The sequence below is a fragment of the Nannizzia gypsea genome, genomic scaffold (assembly GCF_000150975.2).
Source record: "Nannizzia gypsea CBS 118893 supercont1.8 genomic scaffold, whole genome shotgun sequence".
Classification (NCBI taxonomy): Eukaryota; Fungi; Ascomycota; class Eurotiomycetes; order Onygenales; family Arthrodermataceae; genus Nannizzia; species Nannizzia gypsea.
This window is the reverse complement of record NW_003345194.1, coordinates 490991-509184: the sequence shown is the minus strand read 5'-3', so window position 1 is coordinate 509184 and position 18194 is coordinate 490991. Positions and strand designations below refer to the sequence as shown.

Below are 18194 nucleotides of genomic sequence, written 5' to 3'. Positions count from 1 at the left end.
TTTATTGCATGGCCGCATTCCATTGACCCGGGGCATCCCCGTCCCTCGCCAGGTGAACAGGCAGATGACCGTTATTCTTCTGTTCGGCCATGAGGAGTTGCTTCTTGCTTCAAGAGGTGCCCTAGAGTCGGGATAAGTTGGGAAGCGACGAGTAAGCAAGCGCAAAACTTCCTCACTCAGCGGAATCAAAATAGAAACACCAACGGTAAAAAAAATCCCAGTCAGAGAAGCTGCGATAGAAAACGATAAACCAAAAATATCACAGGAAGCAACTCTGGGTGAAACACCTGGTCAGATATCAATCCTCAATTTCCCATGGATACACAAAGCTACCCTGGCATCTGTTTCAACATGGGTTACCTATGCCAGGTATAATCAGCCGAGGTCACTCTTTGCCCTCTATCGCTTGTTAAAAAGAAAACCGCTCAACAGCAATCTAAAAGGCACAAGGGAGGCCCCTGAATGCTCTATACACGCATATCTCCTTGGGCATTGAGTGATGAAAGGGGAAAGGGTATCATGGATGAAATCATTGCCGTTACTTCCCAGCGGGTCACACGAAACGCATCTGATTAGAGATAGTAACTATTTTCTTCGATGTTGCCGTTGCACAGCCTAGAAGTCCAGAAGCATCGAGGGCAATATCAAGCGTCATATAGCGTGTCAGCCGGGGCTTAGACTGGTGCAACAGCATCAACAGCACATATAAACTACATCAACTGGTCGTTAGTTTCACCTTTAAAAAGCTTGTTTGATAGAGTTATGTTGCTAATTGACGATCTGAGGATCCATATTGCTGGTCAATGTTGAACACTGGCATCCCTTGTCTTCAACGTCTCTGCCCTCAGCGAGGTTAGCAATAGAGATCGGGTTCCCGAACGATCCTTGAAACTAGATCTCCCGCTCGATGGACAATCTCCATTCTCCGGAGGCGGCAGACCATCTCGGTATCATGGAGTCTTTCCGGGAGGGGGTTCGAAATATATGAATGAAAATCCATGTCCCGGCAGAAATGGGACGATCGCTCGGTATATCAGGCAATATTAGCGTGATACAGATACAGAGACTTGAGAGAAGTGCCGATATTTCAGAAATTGGCGTCGGGTTCAATAATATTCACATCATCAGCACATAGCTACTTGCCAAGGGAGCTCCATTTCTGTTGGCTCAGGAACCAAGAAGTCCAAACTCAGATGGATCCTCAAAAAGGAGCTCCATCTCCTTTTCTCGTCTGGCTTTCCACTGATGTTTCTTTTTTCCTTCGCGGTTTTGGTTTATTTTTATTTTTATTCTTATTTTTCTTTTTCTTCCCCCCTTCGAGATGCCCCTAACCCGGACCTGTCATGCATAGATAGGGGTCTCGTAACTATCTAATGGTATCTGGATGCGCTAGTGAAGCCGCGTTGCGGCAAGGGCTGGATTAGTGACCTGACAGAAGCTTCGCAAGTTCTCCGATTGCTTCGAGACGTTTATTCGGGACGGAGTTGCTAATGTTCAGACCAGCTGGAGGGAAGCTCAGCGTTACCAGGGATGCTCCCCACTCGCTCACAAGTAATGGAGACGAATAGCTTTAGAGAGCTTCTTCTCTTGCGGACGGCCCATTCTGCTCCGTAGTCTCATTATTACGTGGACAGCGGAATTTACCTTCCCAGTATCAGCATCTTGACCGTATCTTCCTTTATTTCTTCTTCCTTGGAAAAGAGTTGTGCATCAATTAGGCAGCTCTACCCCAGTCAGAGAGGATGGGGCCAGCTTTGCCAAAAGAGGCGGCCAATGATAAAAAGTGCGCAGTTCCCAGGAAATCGGGATGCCGTTCTTTTGCGACTTTGATGTTTTCGGGGCTCTCGTCTGCTTCCCATTCGCTTATTCCTGTTTCAACCAACAGTACGGAGTATTTTTTCACACATTAGCCTTCAATCCCATTTGGAACAAGGTTGGGATATGAAGACGTTCATCGGCTCAAATCCTCTGGCCTGGCGTATCTGGCGTATCTCAGCAAAGCAAAAAGGGAAGTGACAATTCCTTGCCCCTTTAAGATAACAACTGCTCTTGACCGGCGAATCAAAGAAATACGGGCGAACATGGAGAACCTGACAAAAAGAAACTTCCCCTGTGTTTGATATTTTGTGGCTGATTTGATTGGTTTTCTTTCCTTTTTCTCTCGTTGCTTTAGGATTTTGCTTTTCGAATAGTCAAAATTTTTTCTTGGGAGGAATGAGTTAGTTCCCATGGCTTGATGCTGAGCTTCCCTTCTTTAACTAGCGAATGCACTAGAAAAGCTAACGTGGTGCTCGAAACGTGGAAGTCATGGGGGAGAACAAGAGTACGCTACTAACGTTGCACATCCAGAAGAAGCTGGATAGAAGAGTTCGGTGAGTGCTTGCCGTTATACCACACAGCTGGAGTTTGCAATTCATCTGCATGGGATATAGACGGAACAGTGAAGTTGCCATGCACTTGTACTCCGTACTCCGTATATGTACTCCATATCCGTACTCAACTAGTTATTGAACACCCACCCCCTCAATTTACATGCTCTTCTTCATTGGCAGCTTCTTGAACGCCGGCGAGAACACGAGCAGGCCGTGCTGGGGTCAGGGTAGATTGGACACCTAACAACGAGAAGAGGGAAACATATCGGTACTCTGTACGGAGTACTTTAGTAGTAGATGGATGTCAAGATGATGTTGTTCGCACAGACTTGGGGCCAAACGTAACAAGCGAGCGGTGTGCTTGCTGCATTGAGGCAAAAGGGGATTTGGAAAGTATCAGCATGCATTGCGGAGTAGTTCAGGTTCCATATCATTCGATATAATTTTGCGGGTGATAACGCCATATAGAGTTATTATGATGCCCCTGTTTAATCCGTTCAGGGGAAGGAATCAGAAAAGACCTAGAAGCGGACAATTTATCCCCTCCTTAACGTTGCTGTGTGTGGTTATGCCTCCGCATCCAATACCCAGATCTCTGTGTCATTGTCATACCGGGAGGTTGAATCGGATGTGATTGTTTCGCAATTCTCCGTTCCCTCTACCGAGAAATTGTGTGTATGGATAAACTCCATCAAATGTTAGATTTGGGTGATGGTACGGAGTACGGAGTATGCTTTTCCCATCTCACATAGCATGGATGGCCCGTTGAGATCGGTTAGGGGCTACGCCCTTCAGGAAACTCAAGTGAGAGACAATGAATGATGCCAATTGGCTCAGACAGCCGCTTCTCCTTGCAACTTCTCTCATCCATTTCCTCCCGTTTCTCCTTCTCCTTCATGCCGCAGTGGACAGGGATCAAAAAGGTTTCCGGATCCGAGGAGTTTTGACTTGAAGTTTTTTGGTTCAGGGTGGCGGTGGTGGCCATAGTCATGGCAAGACGGATAAGATTGCACGATTGGATCGTCGACCCTTGCTCTTCGTTTGTTGTTGTCAGCCGACTTTTCCTTCTCGGTATACTCTTGTGCGTCTCTCTTGTGTCACCACGAAAGAGAATTCACCGTTTGAATTAAGAATTTCTTTATTTTTCTCAAAAAGCAGAAAGAGTCAAGCGAATTGTACGACTTTACCTCTTGTTCTAGAAGAATTCAATGAGTTATTCCTTCTGACACGTGGAATTGAGGCAAAAAGGCGCAATTGAACCGAATTGTTCAACGTGGTATGCATGAATGAGAAAAGGGTAATCGAGTACCCTGATTGAGGAGCAAGCCCTTCCCCTATGCCTATGCTGTTTTGGGTACGGGCTGCACCCGATGATTTCACACACACAATGCAACAGCCTGGCCCCTGGTCTGTTTTTTTCCCCTGTTCCCTGAATCAGAACAAAATCTTGGTCGTCCCATGAACATGCCGAGCTTGAGTTATCCAGAGATGTACGGAGTACGAGTACAACTGAAGAGAACCGCTTCAAGGCTCTGTATTGCGGAGACAGGCGATGATCATTATGTACGGGCTAAAGGCGTTGCGTTGACACGAGAAGAATCCTCCCCCACAGCATCGGTGTGGTTTAAACGCCGACATAACCTGCCATGCATAGTAGCTGTTTGTCTTCTGTCATCATGGACTCTCAAGTTTACATACAACCTGCGACACGTCTCTGCCGGGTGGTACGCTAGGATTAGCTCCCATCAGCTAGCGAGTACCCTTCTTTGTCTGAAAGAGTGAGGGGGAAGAAGCTTGGTGCCTGATGATCGTAGATCTGACTTTGAGGCTCGAAGAGATGGCGTATGTAAGTACGTACGTCACGCGAAGGGAGAGGAATGGACGGGCAGGCGACAATTTGAAAGTAATAAGGCTTGAAACTTCGAGTACCGCCCACACCTCGGCGTATACAAGATACCATTCGTTGGAGATATGACTTCTCAAGTGACCGAGTCTCAGAGAAACAGAATGCCGCAACTGCCGTTACTTATGTGCAAAGAGCAAGGAGGGACTTTTGTTTCACCATCCACATTCCTTTGGAAAGGTGGAATGATGCAAGCGAGATATGAATGCTTCGCCTCCGCGATCCGTAATGTCTTCCGTGCACACGGAGCACACCGGTGTTGACACAGATGTCCACACCAAAGAGCCGGGTCGGCGCACTGAGGGTGGTTTCTATTTTCAACCGGACGAATCTTATCTCAAGAACGGATTAGTTAAAAGGATTTCGTCCTCTCGTATTTTTGTCGAGATTGAAAGTTGTGGGTAACTCCGAGGGCGCCATTAAATGCGGCCATGAGGCTAGATTTTGGAACGTCAAGGAGGCCAGAGTCAGCCATCCACGTTTCGTCAGAAGCGGCCGCGACCTGGATAAACCTCAGCTGGTCAAAAGCTTGTTGCGCATGGCGTTTTGGGGATTTGACAAATATGTTGATATTTTGGAGACTAGTTACTAATAACACCACCCCCGTATTTATAAACAATCCTGTGGGCGACGGGGGTGTGTACCTGGGCAATCCAGGCGCTGCAAGGTGGTCATGTCTGTAATTACCTGTTCCTGAAGCGAGGGATAGCGAGCAACCCTCGCTTGCTCTGGAGCGCGAGATGACATTCTCGCGGGATCATCCTTTTTTCTGCTGGGTTAATCGCGGTTCTGAGAAAAACGGCAGTGGAGTTTGGTCGATGGGAGGGGAAAGAAGGATGAAAGGAAAAATGAAAATGTTTTGACACAAACTGAGTCACAAACGTGCATAGGGCATGAGATCCCAAGTCCATGGGCGATTTTATGGACCACTTTCATCCAGGCTCCCAGCACGGAGTAGACAGCGTGTGACCTCGTGCAGGCTCCCCAAGAGACGACGGTGTCTCTTGAATCCTCCTGAGCCCGCACAAGGTCACCCTCACATGGTGCATACGATGATGGACCACGCAATCTCGAGGGGCGGAAACAGGGTCGTTTTAATGACACTCTGACTGGGGTTCCTCAAAAGGCATTATCGGAGTATATACCTCGTTCGTCATGAACAGGCCGAACCGTTGTCCGGAATAGATAGACATATATATAACCGTGAGTCTCACTCTTTAGATCATCTATATACCGCATCCCCGTGATTGTTTCTGCAGCCCTTTTGATGTGCAGCACGAGGGGAGGAAGGGAAGAAAAAGCAGCTAAACGGTTGTTAGCCTGCCGGAGAATTTCTTTAGTGTTTTGTAATTAACCAGATCCCTGACATATAGCCAGGATGTACGGGTGTACTTAATTTGTGACATGAAGCCAGCCAGCCCATGCCAGTACTCCATACAAGGAGACTACATATATTTACTCCATTTGTAGAAGAAGCGGACACACAGACCCCTTCTGAGGGCAGCTTTCTTAAACACCCATGCAGGGCTCCAACCCGACATCCTAACACCACACATCCCATCCATCCTAGGACCTTGTATAGGGACAAAAGTAGTGTAAGGCCCTCGTCCCACTCGGCAGTCGGATGCAACTTCATACGGAGCTTGGTTCAAAAGAGATAGATTGCTGTAAAAAGAACTTCTTTTTGTTGATGCATGGTTATTCTCTCTCATTTCATTTTTTTTTTTTTTTTTTTTTTTTTGGTTGGTGGAAAGAGCGTAACGCTAAGCCCCAGATTCGGTCTGCTCTTGATATTTCTTGTTCCTTTCCTTTCTTTTTCTGCTGTCGTCTTTCTTCCATGCTCTTTTCTTTTTTCGTTTCCTTTGCTCTGTTCTCCGTACTGTCGGCGGAGGACCGGTGGCCGGCGAAAGGAGGGATGATCCACGGTGAGCAACAGCTAGGCCAGGCAAGAGTGGAAATAATTAACGGGAATTAGTTTAATCCCGGCAAAGACAAGCCCGCATTATACTTTATGGGCTGTATCGAGCTTGTAACACCGGAGTCCCAAACTATGGTGCATGGACTTGGCCTGGTGCCTGGTTGGCCTGCTGCATCGATCGGTCTATGGGCGGGGAGTACATCGGGGACCATCCTCCCCGACATCAGGTTGGATGTATGTATTATTCTCTTGGAGATGCGCAATGCAGTGCCTGAATGTGATGCATGCGATGTCTGGCCACCATCGAAAAGAAAGATGAAGCTGCAGTCGAAGACTTCCTGAGGTTGAAATAAGATGGAGAGAAGTTGCCTAAAGCGTGATAGTGCGTCACGAGACCCGTCACGGGACCTGTATAGGATTATAGTTATTCCGGGATCCTGGTTTGTCTCGTGACCGCTCTAACCCGAAAAAGAAAACAAATACACAACTTCCCAACTCTCTTTTTCCTTAGTCATTACTTTTTGCTTCCAACCTCAAATCTCATCCTGCAGCGAGTTTGTTACATTCACGCTTCTTTTTTTTTCCTTATCCCCTTTTTCTCCCGCGCTGGTTGGGCGTTGTTGGTTACGCTAGCGGACACACTAGTACTGCTGGTACGGAGTACTGCTGTTGTAAATACCACAGGTCGAGGTGAGTTTTCCCCCGCTGGCGCGTTGTTGGAATCAAGGGCGACCTCACCAACCCTGAGCTCACCAGATGCCCGAGTACCCCTGGTTGCATATAGAAATACTTCTCAGCCACGAGTTGATGCTAATTCCAAACCCTTGCTAGACTCCTTTTTTTTGGCTTCTAAAATTGATTAGCCAGGGCTGACTTGGACAGGGATCCTCAAACTGAGATCCAAACTGCTGTCTTTTAAGAAGCGCTCTGCGCGGTCGATTTCGACGTCAACGAAAGCAAAAAGGGCAAAAGAAATAATAAACGGCGGGAAAAGGTGTGCCGTCGAGAGAAGGTTGAAAAGTGAAAAGATCAGAGACTTTTTCAGCAACACCTTCTCACTCTTCAATCCGTATTTCAACCTGGGACTGATCAAATCACGGAGGAAAAGAAAGAGAAAAAAAGCAAACAGGGGGTATCAAAAACGAGAAACGAAGACGAAAAGTATATCAGTGAAGTTATTGAGAGAAAGCAAGACTGGCAGGACTCCACAGGTTGTCCACACTCCCATCGTACTTCTCGAACCCTCCTACGCAAACCCTGTCTTGGTTCTCGGTCACCTTTTTTTTTACGCTCCAAGGTGGAGAACGACCTTTCCCCCATCGGCATACTGCGGTATCCGGAACTTCTCGCCTCCTTCCCCTTCCCAAGGCAAAGGGAGAACAAAAAGAATTAAAGTACAAAAAAAGGGAGAACAAACATTTCCTTATTAGCCCTATCCAAAGACAAGTTCAGCACGGCATCGTATTTCGTGGCATATCTTGAGTTTCTGCTGTTCAGGCCTCACTCCAACAGCTGCATTCAAGTAACCAGAAACTGTATCAAAGCAACGGTTATATATTGATCCGATTACGGCAAGCCGTGCAAGAGTCTCTGATTGGATGACCCAAGCACAAGTGTTCTTTGATATTTCGCTTGTGATTGCGCCCTCACCGAAGGAAGGCCATCTGAGAGAGGCCGAATTATGAAATTACGTCCCCACAGCCAACCAGACGATCCACACACCTTTTAACTTCTTCTTCTTCTTTTTTGCAAGGACAACATTGTCTTCCTCTGTCCACTCTTCGACCAGTTGGTATCTGTACCGCAAGCCGCCAGAACGCCATCTTTACGCCAGTATCATTTTCCTTCAGCTCAGCTGCCAGTCGCCGCATCTAACAAGTATTGGTACGGAGTACGGAGTACTCCTGGAGGTACGGTTCCCTTTCTCGTTCGGTGGCCTCCCTTCTTCCTTACTTAATCTCCGTGATTAGGTTCACATAAGCAAGAACGTGACAGCAAAAACAAGAGAAGCAACGAAACGGCCAATAGTGCTGCCACTCCTTTTTTCTGCTCATCCATCATATTGACCCCATCCTCAACCTTCCTTTCCACCTCTTTATCAACCACAAGGAAAGGATACAAAAAACAAAAGAGGACGCTGGAAGAGATAACTCTCCATCAAATCCATAATTTACCACCAACTCCTTGAGAGGTCCACTTGGCGGATCCCTATTATTTTTCTCCCCAAGCAATTGGGCCGCCGCCTCGGTGCAAAACCCAAACGGACAAGCAAGGCAAAAAGCAAAGGGATTGTCTTTTTTTCATTCGTTCCGACTCCTCTCCCCAAAGGCCCACCCTTGATAGACGCTCCAAACTACCCTTTTAAACGGACAGCTGGGAGGTTTGGACTTTATTTTTTCTTTGGTCAAAAGCCGGCCGCCTTGCCACTGTCTCAGCACTACGACCACCACCGAAAAAAATCCCCTTCTTGTGCAGCTAGGAACATTCCAACCCTTCCTTTTTTAGTGTCGCATTTTCCATCTCGAAACAGACGCTATTAATACTTCCTGGGCTCTTTTTCCCATTGACTTTGGCGCTACTGCGAATCGATCACCAGGTGCTGTCAGCAACGAAATAGCACCACACGCTACCGTCTAGACGTCCCGATTGGAGATAAAGCCATACTCTCTTTGTACTGGTGTCCTTTTCCCAAGGGTCAATCTTTTTTTTACTCTTCTTTTTTTTTTTTTTATTTTTCGCTTGCGACCTGCTTAAACTTTTCCGGTTTCTCCCTGGTTCACGCGGCTTCTTCCCCCTAAAGTTGACGGACAACGGGCACTTAAGCACGCTATATTTGAGAAGTGCATATCCAAAAAAGCATACGGCGGATACAATCAGCAGCAAAGGAAAGGAAGAAAAAAGAAGCCCCTTCTCCACGCGACCGTTCTTGACGAAAGCAACAATAAGGGCCAAACCATCCTTCGTTCATCCCCCAGCCCTTTTCGAACTACTTCTTAAAAACCAACCCTAGTTCGTTTCCACGAGCAGTTCGGCGCGTCAAAGTCCATCTTTGTTTTTTTACTACTTCGACTACATTTCACCACCTGCTCACCCGATATACCAACAACCCGCTAAGGGCCCTCGACTTCTTAGCTTCCCCCCTCGCCTTTGCTGGACCGGTCTTTTCAACGGAGCACACTATCAGGACAAGCTTCTAAACCTATCTTCTATTTCCCTTCTCCTTACCTGTCTTGCTCCTTTCAACAAATAAAAACCATTGGCGCGCACCAACCCCTTTGGTCTTTGGCTTTCTATTTGTGACTACTACTGCTCCTGCTTCCCCGGTTTGAGGTATAACCTGTTGGAGGAAAGAGAGCCAGAAGAATAGCACCAGGCGAAGCTTCGTTCCCGTTAACCCAGACGCGACCAAAAGTTATTTTATATGGACAGGCCTGCCTCCGACTACGCGCAGCCAGGTTTGAGCCCTCAATACCCAAGTCTCCCGGAGGCACAGTCTGAACAATCAACCGCAGATCAGGCAACTGTTTCTGCTGCCGTCGCGTCCCCTACCCAAACCGAAGCTCGTCGAACGCCTCAGTCGCAGTACTCGGCACCTCCAGAACCTCGATCGGGCGGTATCTCGGCCTCGAACACTCCTCAACCAGACTACAACTTGCACCAGAGCTCTTCCCATCCACCTCCGCCTCCGGCCGCCGCGCGCCCGTCTCCCTACCCTGAATACCTGACGCGCCAGCCCCAGTACCACCACGCTCCTCATACCCAAGCCGGCGGGCCGCCAGGTATGGCTCAAGCAACAAGTCCGTCCATGAACCCGCAAGATGGGCAACAGAGTGACCATCGAAGTCCCGCGCAAGTAAAGTCTGACACCGAGGTTCCTATAGATCCCTCGATTGCAGCCTCGAGCCCGTCCTACCCTCCACCATATTCTCCCTACGCCCTCAGGGTCACGACATGGCGCAATATCAGAGTCATCCGCCGCAGATGTACGCCCGTCCAGACTGGCCACACCAGTATGGTGCTCATCAACCTGGAATGCCAGGCCCTTATAGTTCCCCGGCTTCGGTGAGTTCAGCTTCCCCCGCTGCCACCGCTGGGCCACGACCTGGACAGGTACGGAATCTTCCTTTTTGTCTTCTACTCTCTATTTCCTCTTTTTTTCTTTTAGGAGGGCAAGTTTCTTATGCCTTATAACCACCAGTGGACTGAACAGGCCATCTGATGCGTTTTCTTCTACTTTGTCTTGCATTAGACTCATTATAGATCCCAGGTTTTCTCTTTTGTGCCTATCCCCGGCTCTCAACAACACAAACGGCCCAGACGACGATATGAAGAAATTGAGAGAATGTATAAGTGTGGCTGGAATGGCTGTGAAAAGGCCTATGGCACACTAAACCATCTTAATGCACACGTCACAATGCAGTCACACGGCGCTAAGAGATCTCCAGATGGTTTGTATTCCCTTTTATTCTCCCACCCTTGTGTCTTATAGAGGCTACTCTATAATTTTCCCTGCCATCTCCTAGTCCTCTACCCCCTTGCACCCCTTAGCCTGTGTAACGGAAGCCCGGGTTGCTCCTCGGAAGCCTGCATCTTGGTGGAGTGTGCAGTAGCGCCTGGATGAACCCCAAAGCTTAAACAGCTACCCTTCCCAGTGCCAAGACAATTCTAAAGCTAGCACCAACTTTCTATCTTGACATCTTCTATTTCCAATTTACCTGTTGTTACTATTGACTGACAAGCTGCTGATACCCGAATAGAATTCAAGGAGATCCGTAAGGAGTGGAAAGCTCGCAAGAAGGAGGAAGACAACCAGCGCAAGGCCGCTGAGGAGAGAGAACGAGCTGCGGCTCAAGCCAACCAGGTTGATAGCAATGGTGCTCCAAGCGGTAGCGGCCAACCCAGCCAACCAACTACTTCCTATGCTGCCGGTGTTCGGCCTCAGCTGCCGCCAATAGGCTACCAGCCAGCAGATGGTCAAGTGCCAGGTCAGTATGGTGCTTCTCCTGGTGGTTTGGTCTATCCAGCTGGCAACGGCCAGATGCCAGCTACCTACTCTCCAAGCTACCCCCATTCTCCTTATGGTCAGGGCAACCAGGTCTACCCACAACCACCGCGTGAGTGATATCACGACCCTGTTTTTCCTATATTTCTTTGTTGTCTACCACTCACCCCCCCTGCATACCTTTTTAATCGCCCTCTTTTCGTGTTTATCCTTTTACTTGCTGGATTCCTGCCCTTGCCTAAACTATAGATTATTGGTCTCATGTCAACCCTTGTCCTCCCCTACCCGCCTGGTGCAATCTGGCAACCAAAAATAATTCTGGGCAACATTCTCTTTGCTTATCATACTGAGTTGCCTTCTTGGAAAGCGAAGTTGGCACCAGGGGGCAAATTAAAGCAAGAAGCTGATCCAACTCCCCTCATTGGCGATGCTGAACGCTAACATGATCATCCCAGAGAACCAGTCCCACAACTATCCATAAATTAATCTAATCAAGACTGTGGAATACCCCCTGCCACTACTCCCATTTTTACCCTCAACTTCTTTACGCTATCAACGCTTCCCTCCCCCTCGTTTGTTGATGCTCCAGTTACTCTAATTGCGTTTATCCACGGCCCTACCCGCTCCCCTTCGCCCTCCCTCCCCTGTGCCCGGCAATTTTTTTACATACATTTTATCCCCAGCAATGGCTTGTTACCACTCTAGTTTTTGCTTTCTTATTACCTGCCGTCGCCCAGCCCCATCATATCGGATGAAGAAAGGGGGGGAGAAATAAATAGCTAATCCTAATATGTTTGATGGGAGCCGGGACCTCTCACTCATAACATTTCTCCTTATTTTCCCTCTACCTTACCCTCTCAGAATATTTCATTACCACGCTGCCTTATCCCCCAACTAGCCTGGTGGCCTTATTATGTCTCTACTACAACTCTTGATATCCACCTTGCCTTATCATCTCATCTCTTTGATCGTCTTTTCTTGATTTTCTTTTACTGTCCTTGTTTCTGCACTTAAACCCATCTCAAATCAAATAGAGGAGGATGTCTTCGCCCTGTATGAGGAACCATCGAAGCGAAAGGGAAACGGAAAACACACCACAAACCAAACATGACAGTCCCGTATAAAAAGGGGAAAAGGAACATGAACTCAAGGCCCTTTCTTTTAATATTCACGAGCAAATGGAATGAAACCCGATATACCTTGGTAACAACTCTAGAGGTGGCGGTCGGTGGGCGGCGGTCAGAAGGCGTAACGTTTTTATATTTTGTCCTTTTGTCAAACTTGCTTGCTTCTCGCGTTCTTTTGATTTCTTGCCAGGGGTTGCTGGTCGTTGGTTGGGTGGTTTGGGGCGGTTCTTGCATGGCTCTGAAGCTTTTCCTCTGCCATTGATTGCTTGTTGCTGTTGCTTTTAATATGTTTATTACCTCCCGTTTTAGTCCCCTGTTTGACGCCAATTTGGCTCTGCCGACTTTTCTCTATTTAAAATGTATTCTCTCGTCACGGTCACTCTCCTCTTAGTTGCCTAGCTTTGTCAAACACACTTATTTCGATCTCGAGTTCTTTTTGAGCAATGTTAGCCAATGTGTAGACATTCCCTTTTACTTTGATTAGGGGATAGCGCTTTGGTTGTTGCTCATGGACAGACGCACCCCAGCGTTTGCAGTACGTGTATATGGGTTCCTACATATATATTTCTCGGTGGAAACCACTCATATACCTACTGCTGAGAGATTATCAAAGAGCATCATCAGCTTTGATGTAATGGTTAACTACTTAGTGATGTCAAGCGGGCGCTAGTTATGCCGAGGCAGGGTTTATTCACTTAAATGTTCATCCTCACTTCTACCAATGTGGGACATTCAAACACTAGCATCGAGAAGGGCGAAGATGGGACTGAAGCGCGTCCTCGTTATTGCAGGCTCGGATAGCTCGGGAGGAGCGTAAGTACTGGCGCCGTCCACAGTCGCATGAATTAGTAGATATTAATAACCGGATAGCGGCCTAGAGGCGGACCAGCGGGTTCTCACTGCCCATGGTTGCTACGCACTCACAGCAACCACGGCCTTAACTGCGCAGAATACACTTGGTGTGCAGGATATCCATGTTGTGCCGACGGAGTTTGTGAGAAAGCAGATCAGAGCCGGCCTAGAGGATGTTGGCACTGATGGGGTTAAGATAGGTATGCTAGCAAATCTCACCACTCACCATCCCCCCCACGCCCGAAGGTCAAGTCCCCGGTCTTATCTTGATATTAATGTATCTAGGAATGCTGGCCTCTGCTGAAACGGCGGTGATGGTGGCGGAAGAATTGAAAGCGCATCAAGTGCATTCAATCATATTAGACCCTGTACGTCCATCGATCCAATGCAGGAAAGGTCTACTAGGCTCTAACTATTCGATAAAGGTTATGATATCTACTAGTGGTTCACAACTTTTGCCACCAGATGCAGTGAAGGCAGTGCGGGAACACCTACTGCCAGATACCACTGTGCTGACCCCAAATATCCCGGAAGCCGTTCTCCTGCTTCGAGATTCTGGTGTGGATGTCAAGGAGCCCGAGAATGTAGAAGACGCAATCGCACTCGCTAAACAGGTCCACCAACTTGGGCCCAGGCATGTACTATTGAAGGGCGGCCACCTTCCTCTGAATGTGCAGCGGCAGAAGGCCACGGCGGATGGGGATGCGGCTATTGTTATTGATATTCTATACGACGGCTCGACGGTGACTTTAGTGGAAGCCGCCTTTTCAAGGTCCAAAAATACCCACGGCACAGGCTGTTCTCTTGCATCTGCGATTGCAGCCAACCTTGCCAATGATACGGAAATCACAAGAGCGGTGCGGGAGGCATGCCGATATGTTGAAGCTGGAATCAACACTAGTATTGACCTGGGCAAGGGAAATGGACCAATTAACCATTTCCATTCACTCTACTCACTACCTTATGCGCCGTAAGTGTCATGTTGCGCAAATCCATACCCATGTTACTAACGCTGTGCTAAAGCGGACACTTTGTGGATTACATCCTGGAGCGACCAGATATTCAGCCAGTATGGAAAGCTTTCACCGAACATGAATTCGTACAGAAGCTTTCCGTGGGGACGCTGCCCGTTGAGAACTTCAAGTGGTACCTTGTCCAAGACTACCTATATCTAGTATGTGGTACACGCCCTGGGAGACTTGATATATATATAACACAGTCTAACCGCGACAATAGGTCCATTTTGCACGAAGCAATGCGTTGGCTGCTTACAAAGGCCACACTATGGACGACATCGCCATGGTGGGAACTCACCATGTTTGAAATAAAAAGAACACGCCAGCTAATTTTACTCTAGTCGGCGCAAATTGTCCTGCATATCCAGCGTGAGATGAAACTGCATCTTGACTACTGTGCCTCGTTTGGTCTATCAAAAGAGGACATTGAAAGTTCAAAAGAGAGCTTGAGTGAGTTCGCCATGGATCCATACACTTTGCTCCTGTAATGTCTATTAATCATCCAATAGCCTGCACGGCTTACAGTCGATATATCCTCGACATCGGCCTCTCAGGTGACTGGCTAGCTCTCCAGTTTGCGCTTGCTCCCTGCCTTCTTGGCTATGGAGCTATAGCTCAGCGGCTCTTCTGTGCTGAAGAAAGTGTTAGAGAGGGCAACAACTACTGGAAATGGGTTGAAAATTACGTTGCAGAGGATTACTCTGCAGCCGTCAAGCTAGGCTCAGGTGAGAAGTTCTTACATGTCTATATTTTTCCGTCAGAGCACCTCTAACAGAATTACAATTACCTTGATAGCCACGCTCGAGAAATATTCCAGAACTATCTCGCCTTCCCGCCTAGAGGAGCTGCTTCGGATCTTTATCCGAGCCACGGAACTTGAGATAGGATTCTGGGATATGGGTTTGCGGGGGGAGTAGTGGAAAGGCTAGTTAGTTAGTCCAGCTCTTTGAAGCCGTATGGCACCCCTGATACCGAAAATACAAGTAAGTATATAGTTAGTTTAAAAAGTATAGTTTAACAATAGAAAGAATAAACCAGCCCTGGAAGCAGCCTTGAAAAGGATGTAGAAGAATAATGATGGTGATAATGATATGTTTCCTCTCTGCTCTTTCTCTATTTAAGCCTCAATCTGCTTAATAAGACACGCTTATATAACATAGCACGTGATACTTACATAAGCTGAAAAGTCGGTTTAGCTTTTGAAAAGAAAAAATTCGACAAGGAAAAAAAAAAAAAAAACTCAGAAACTTATTTCGCTTCGAAAAAGTTGAAATATTTATTTCAACGCCGCGCCTCAACTTCATCTCATCAACAACCAACTCCTCAACCCGCGTTCACCCTTCACACCCATATTCTTCTTTTTGATCTGTGCAGGAGAAGAGGACTGTGACCGTTATTCTTCATCTTTCTACTCAAATCCCCCTTTTCATCCCTCGATCATGTCTTACGGCGGTGGCGGTTACAGAGAGCACCAGGGCGGCGGCGGAGGAGGTGGTTACAACTCCAGGTAAGCATAAACTGGTCTATCCAAAGTGTCTGCCAGTCTCTCGCTGGACGGAGTGACCGTCCAGGAGTGGTGGCAGGATCTCTCTACTCTGTTCTTCGCAGAGCAAGGAGGAGGGAGTCTTGTTCTAAGACGTCCACTAACTCGTTCAAGACACAGAGGTGGCGGCGGTTACCAAGGTGGAAGCAACGGATACTCCAACGGCCACTCCAGCGGCCCCAGTTATGGAGGTGGCTTTGGAGGAGGCTATGGAGGCGGTGCCGGTGGTGACAGAATGTCGAACCTCGGCGCTGGCTTGAAGACTCAACAATGGGGTATGTCTGGCTGTCGTTTTTCCCCCTCTCCTTCTTTCCCAAAATGCTGTAACTAACTGGCTTATGTCTAGATCTCAGCTCCATGCCCAAGTTTGAAAAATCCTTCTACAAAGAACACCCAGATGTTTCAGCCCGAAGCACCCAGGAAGTTGAGGCTTTCCGAAAAGAGAATGAAATGACTGTCTATGGAAAGGATGTCCCACGCCCCGTTCAGACTTTCGACGAGGCTGGTTTCCCACAGTATGTCATGTCGGAAGTCAAGGCACAAGGATTCGCCAAACCAACTCCCATTCAATCCCAGGGTTGGCCCATGGCTCTCTCTGGACGCGATGTCGTCGGTATCGCAGAGACTGGTTCTGGAAAGACTCTGACTTACTGTCTACCAGCCATCGTGCACATCAACGCTCAGCCTCTCCTTGCTCCCGGTGATGGCCCTATTGTCCTTGTTCTCGCACCCACTCGAGAATTAGCCGTCCAGATCCAGGCTGAAATCACTAAATTCGGCAAATCCTCCCGTATTCGAAACACCTGTGTATACGGTGGTGTACCCAGAGGCCCGCAAATCCGTGACTTGACTCGAGGTGTCGAGGTTTGCATTGCCACGCCTGGTCGTCTTATCGACATGCTCGAGTCTGGAAGAACCAACCTCCGAAGAGTCACCTATCTTGTTCTTGATGAGGCCGACCGTATGTTGGATATGGGTTTTGAACCTCAAATTCGCAAAATTATCAGCCAGATTCGTCCCGATCGTCAGACTTGCATGTGGTCTGCTACTTGGCCCAAGGATGTCCGCCAACTGGCTAATGATTTCCTTCAAGACTACATCCAGGTGTACATTGGCTCTCAAGACCTGTCTGCTAACCATAGGATTACCCAAATCGTTGAAGTTGTTTCAGAATTCGAAAAGCGTGATCGAATGATCAAACATCTGGAACGCATTATGGAGGATAAAAAATCCAAGGTCCTCATTTTCACCGGCACAAAGCGTGTTGCCGACGACATTACCCGATTCCTCCGTCAAGATGGCTGGCCAGCGCTATGTAAGTTATCATTTGTGTTCGCATCTTTTTTTTTCCTCTGCAAAATTAAATCGTTTACTAATCTGTACGGGTTTAGCTATTCACGGTGACAAGCAACAGAACGAACGTGACTGGGTATTGAATGAGTTCAAGACTGGCAAGAGCCCGATCATGGTGGCTACTGATGTAGCTTCGCGTGGTATTGGTATGATAAATCTGCAACCCCCATTCCCCCTCCTCTCCAAACCCTTTTCCATCATGTCATAGACATTGCTCTGTCTCGAGCCGATGCTGTTGACATGTCACCCATATTGATGTCGTGTGATCGACTCAAATGCTTTGCTCTCATAACATGTTGGTAAACATGACTACTTGGGCCTTCCTTATGGTTTTCCCATCCAAGGAATCCTTGGCCTTAGGATGCAGTGTAGCATTCTTTGCTTCTGATGATGCCTCTCCAATCTGTTAATCCACGCCAGGAGAGAGGCAGAGTTCTATTGTCTGAACTTTTCAAGCTGCGTTTCTAAGTTTATCCAGGACCAAGAGTAACTGTCAAACCCATGGACTCGTAAACAGGTGGATTCTGAATCAGTCCGAGAGAGTTATGCATCGAGTCCCACACGACGGAGAAAAGGGCCATGGCCATTTGATTCTCTCGTCTGTCTTTTAATGTCTGCTAACGCCAGTGTTGTGAAGATGTTCGCGATATCACTCATGTGCTCAACCATGATTATCCGAATAACTCGGAAGACTATGTCCACCGTATCGGCCGTACTGGCCGTGCTGGTGCCAATGGTACCGCCATCACCCTGTTCACCACTGAGAGTACGTATTCTACCTAATTCTTTCCCCCTTCATTTCTTCATATTTATATGACGGTACTAACTACATCCATAGATGCTAAACAAGCCCGTGACTTGGTTAAGATTCTCACCGAGTCCAAGCAGCAAATTGATCCTCGTCTTGCTGAGATGGCTCGCTACGGTGGTGGCGGCGGTGGCGGCCGTTACGGTGGTCGTGGTCGTGGCCGTGGTGGTGGCTTTACTGCCTCCAATTCTGCTCCCCTTGGAAACCATCGACGATGGTAAATCACGTAGTGCTGCCTGACGGGCTTTTCAATATTTCGATTCAACTATATTGAGGATAACTGTCTGCCTCAATATTTCG

At 47.8% G+C, this 18194-nt stretch overlaps 5 protein-coding genes across 5 annotated transcripts; 3 read left to right on the top strand and 2 right to left on the bottom strand.

Annotated features, from left to right (window-relative positions):
* Positions 1–4627: 4627 nt before the first annotated feature.
* On the bottom strand, positions 4628–5022 carry MGYG_08029 (hypothetical protein; the record flags this gene model as incomplete). Its single annotated transcript, XM_003169812.1, has 2 exons — positions 4628–4863; positions 4920–5022. The coding sequence occupies 2 exons, from the start codon at positions 5020–5022 to the stop codon at positions 4628–4630; spliced, it is 339 nt and encodes a 112-aa protein (XP_003169860.1).
* Positions 5023–7625: 2603 nt separating this feature from the next.
* On the bottom strand, positions 7626–8016 carry MGYG_08028 (hypothetical protein; the record flags this gene model as incomplete). Its single annotated transcript, XM_003169811.1, has 2 exons — positions 7626–7857; positions 7916–8016. 2 exons carry the CDS (start codon positions 8014–8016, stop codon positions 7626–7628), a joined length of 333 nt encoding a protein of 110 aa, XP_003169859.1.
* A 1598-nt stretch (positions 8017–9614) lies between these two features.
* MGYG_08027 (hypothetical protein) lies at positions 9615–11315 on the top strand (the record flags this gene model as incomplete). The annotated part of the gene is made up of 3 exons (XM_003169810.1): positions 9615–10255; positions 10454–10641; positions 10951–11315. 3 exons carry the CDS (start codon positions 9615–9617, stop codon positions 11313–11315), a joined length of 1194 nt encoding a protein of 397 aa, XP_003169858.1.
* Positions 11316–13082: 1767 nt separating this feature from the next.
* On the top strand, positions 13083–15107 carry MGYG_08026 (thiamin biosynthesis protein; the record flags this gene model as incomplete). The annotated part of the gene is made up of 9 exons (XM_003169809.1): positions 13083–13135; positions 13193–13374; positions 13460–13542; positions 13600–14144; positions 14198–14348; positions 14411–14476; positions 14532–14640; positions 14700–14915; positions 14986–15107. 9 exons carry the CDS (start codon positions 13083–13085, stop codon positions 15105–15107), a joined length of 1527 nt encoding a protein of 508 aa, XP_003169857.1.
* Positions 15108–15629: 522 nt separating this feature from the next.
* MGYG_08025 (ATP-dependent RNA helicase DBP2) lies at positions 15630–18115 on the top strand (the record flags this gene model as incomplete). The annotated part of the gene is made up of 7 exons (XM_003169808.1): positions 15630–15697; positions 15762–15818; positions 15854–16008; positions 16080–17048; positions 17125–17232; positions 17724–17852; positions 17925–18115. The coding sequence occupies 7 exons, from the start codon at positions 15630–15632 to the stop codon at positions 18113–18115; spliced, it is 1677 nt and encodes a 558-aa protein (XP_003169856.1).
* Between the last annotated feature and the right edge of the window lie 79 nt (positions 18116–18194).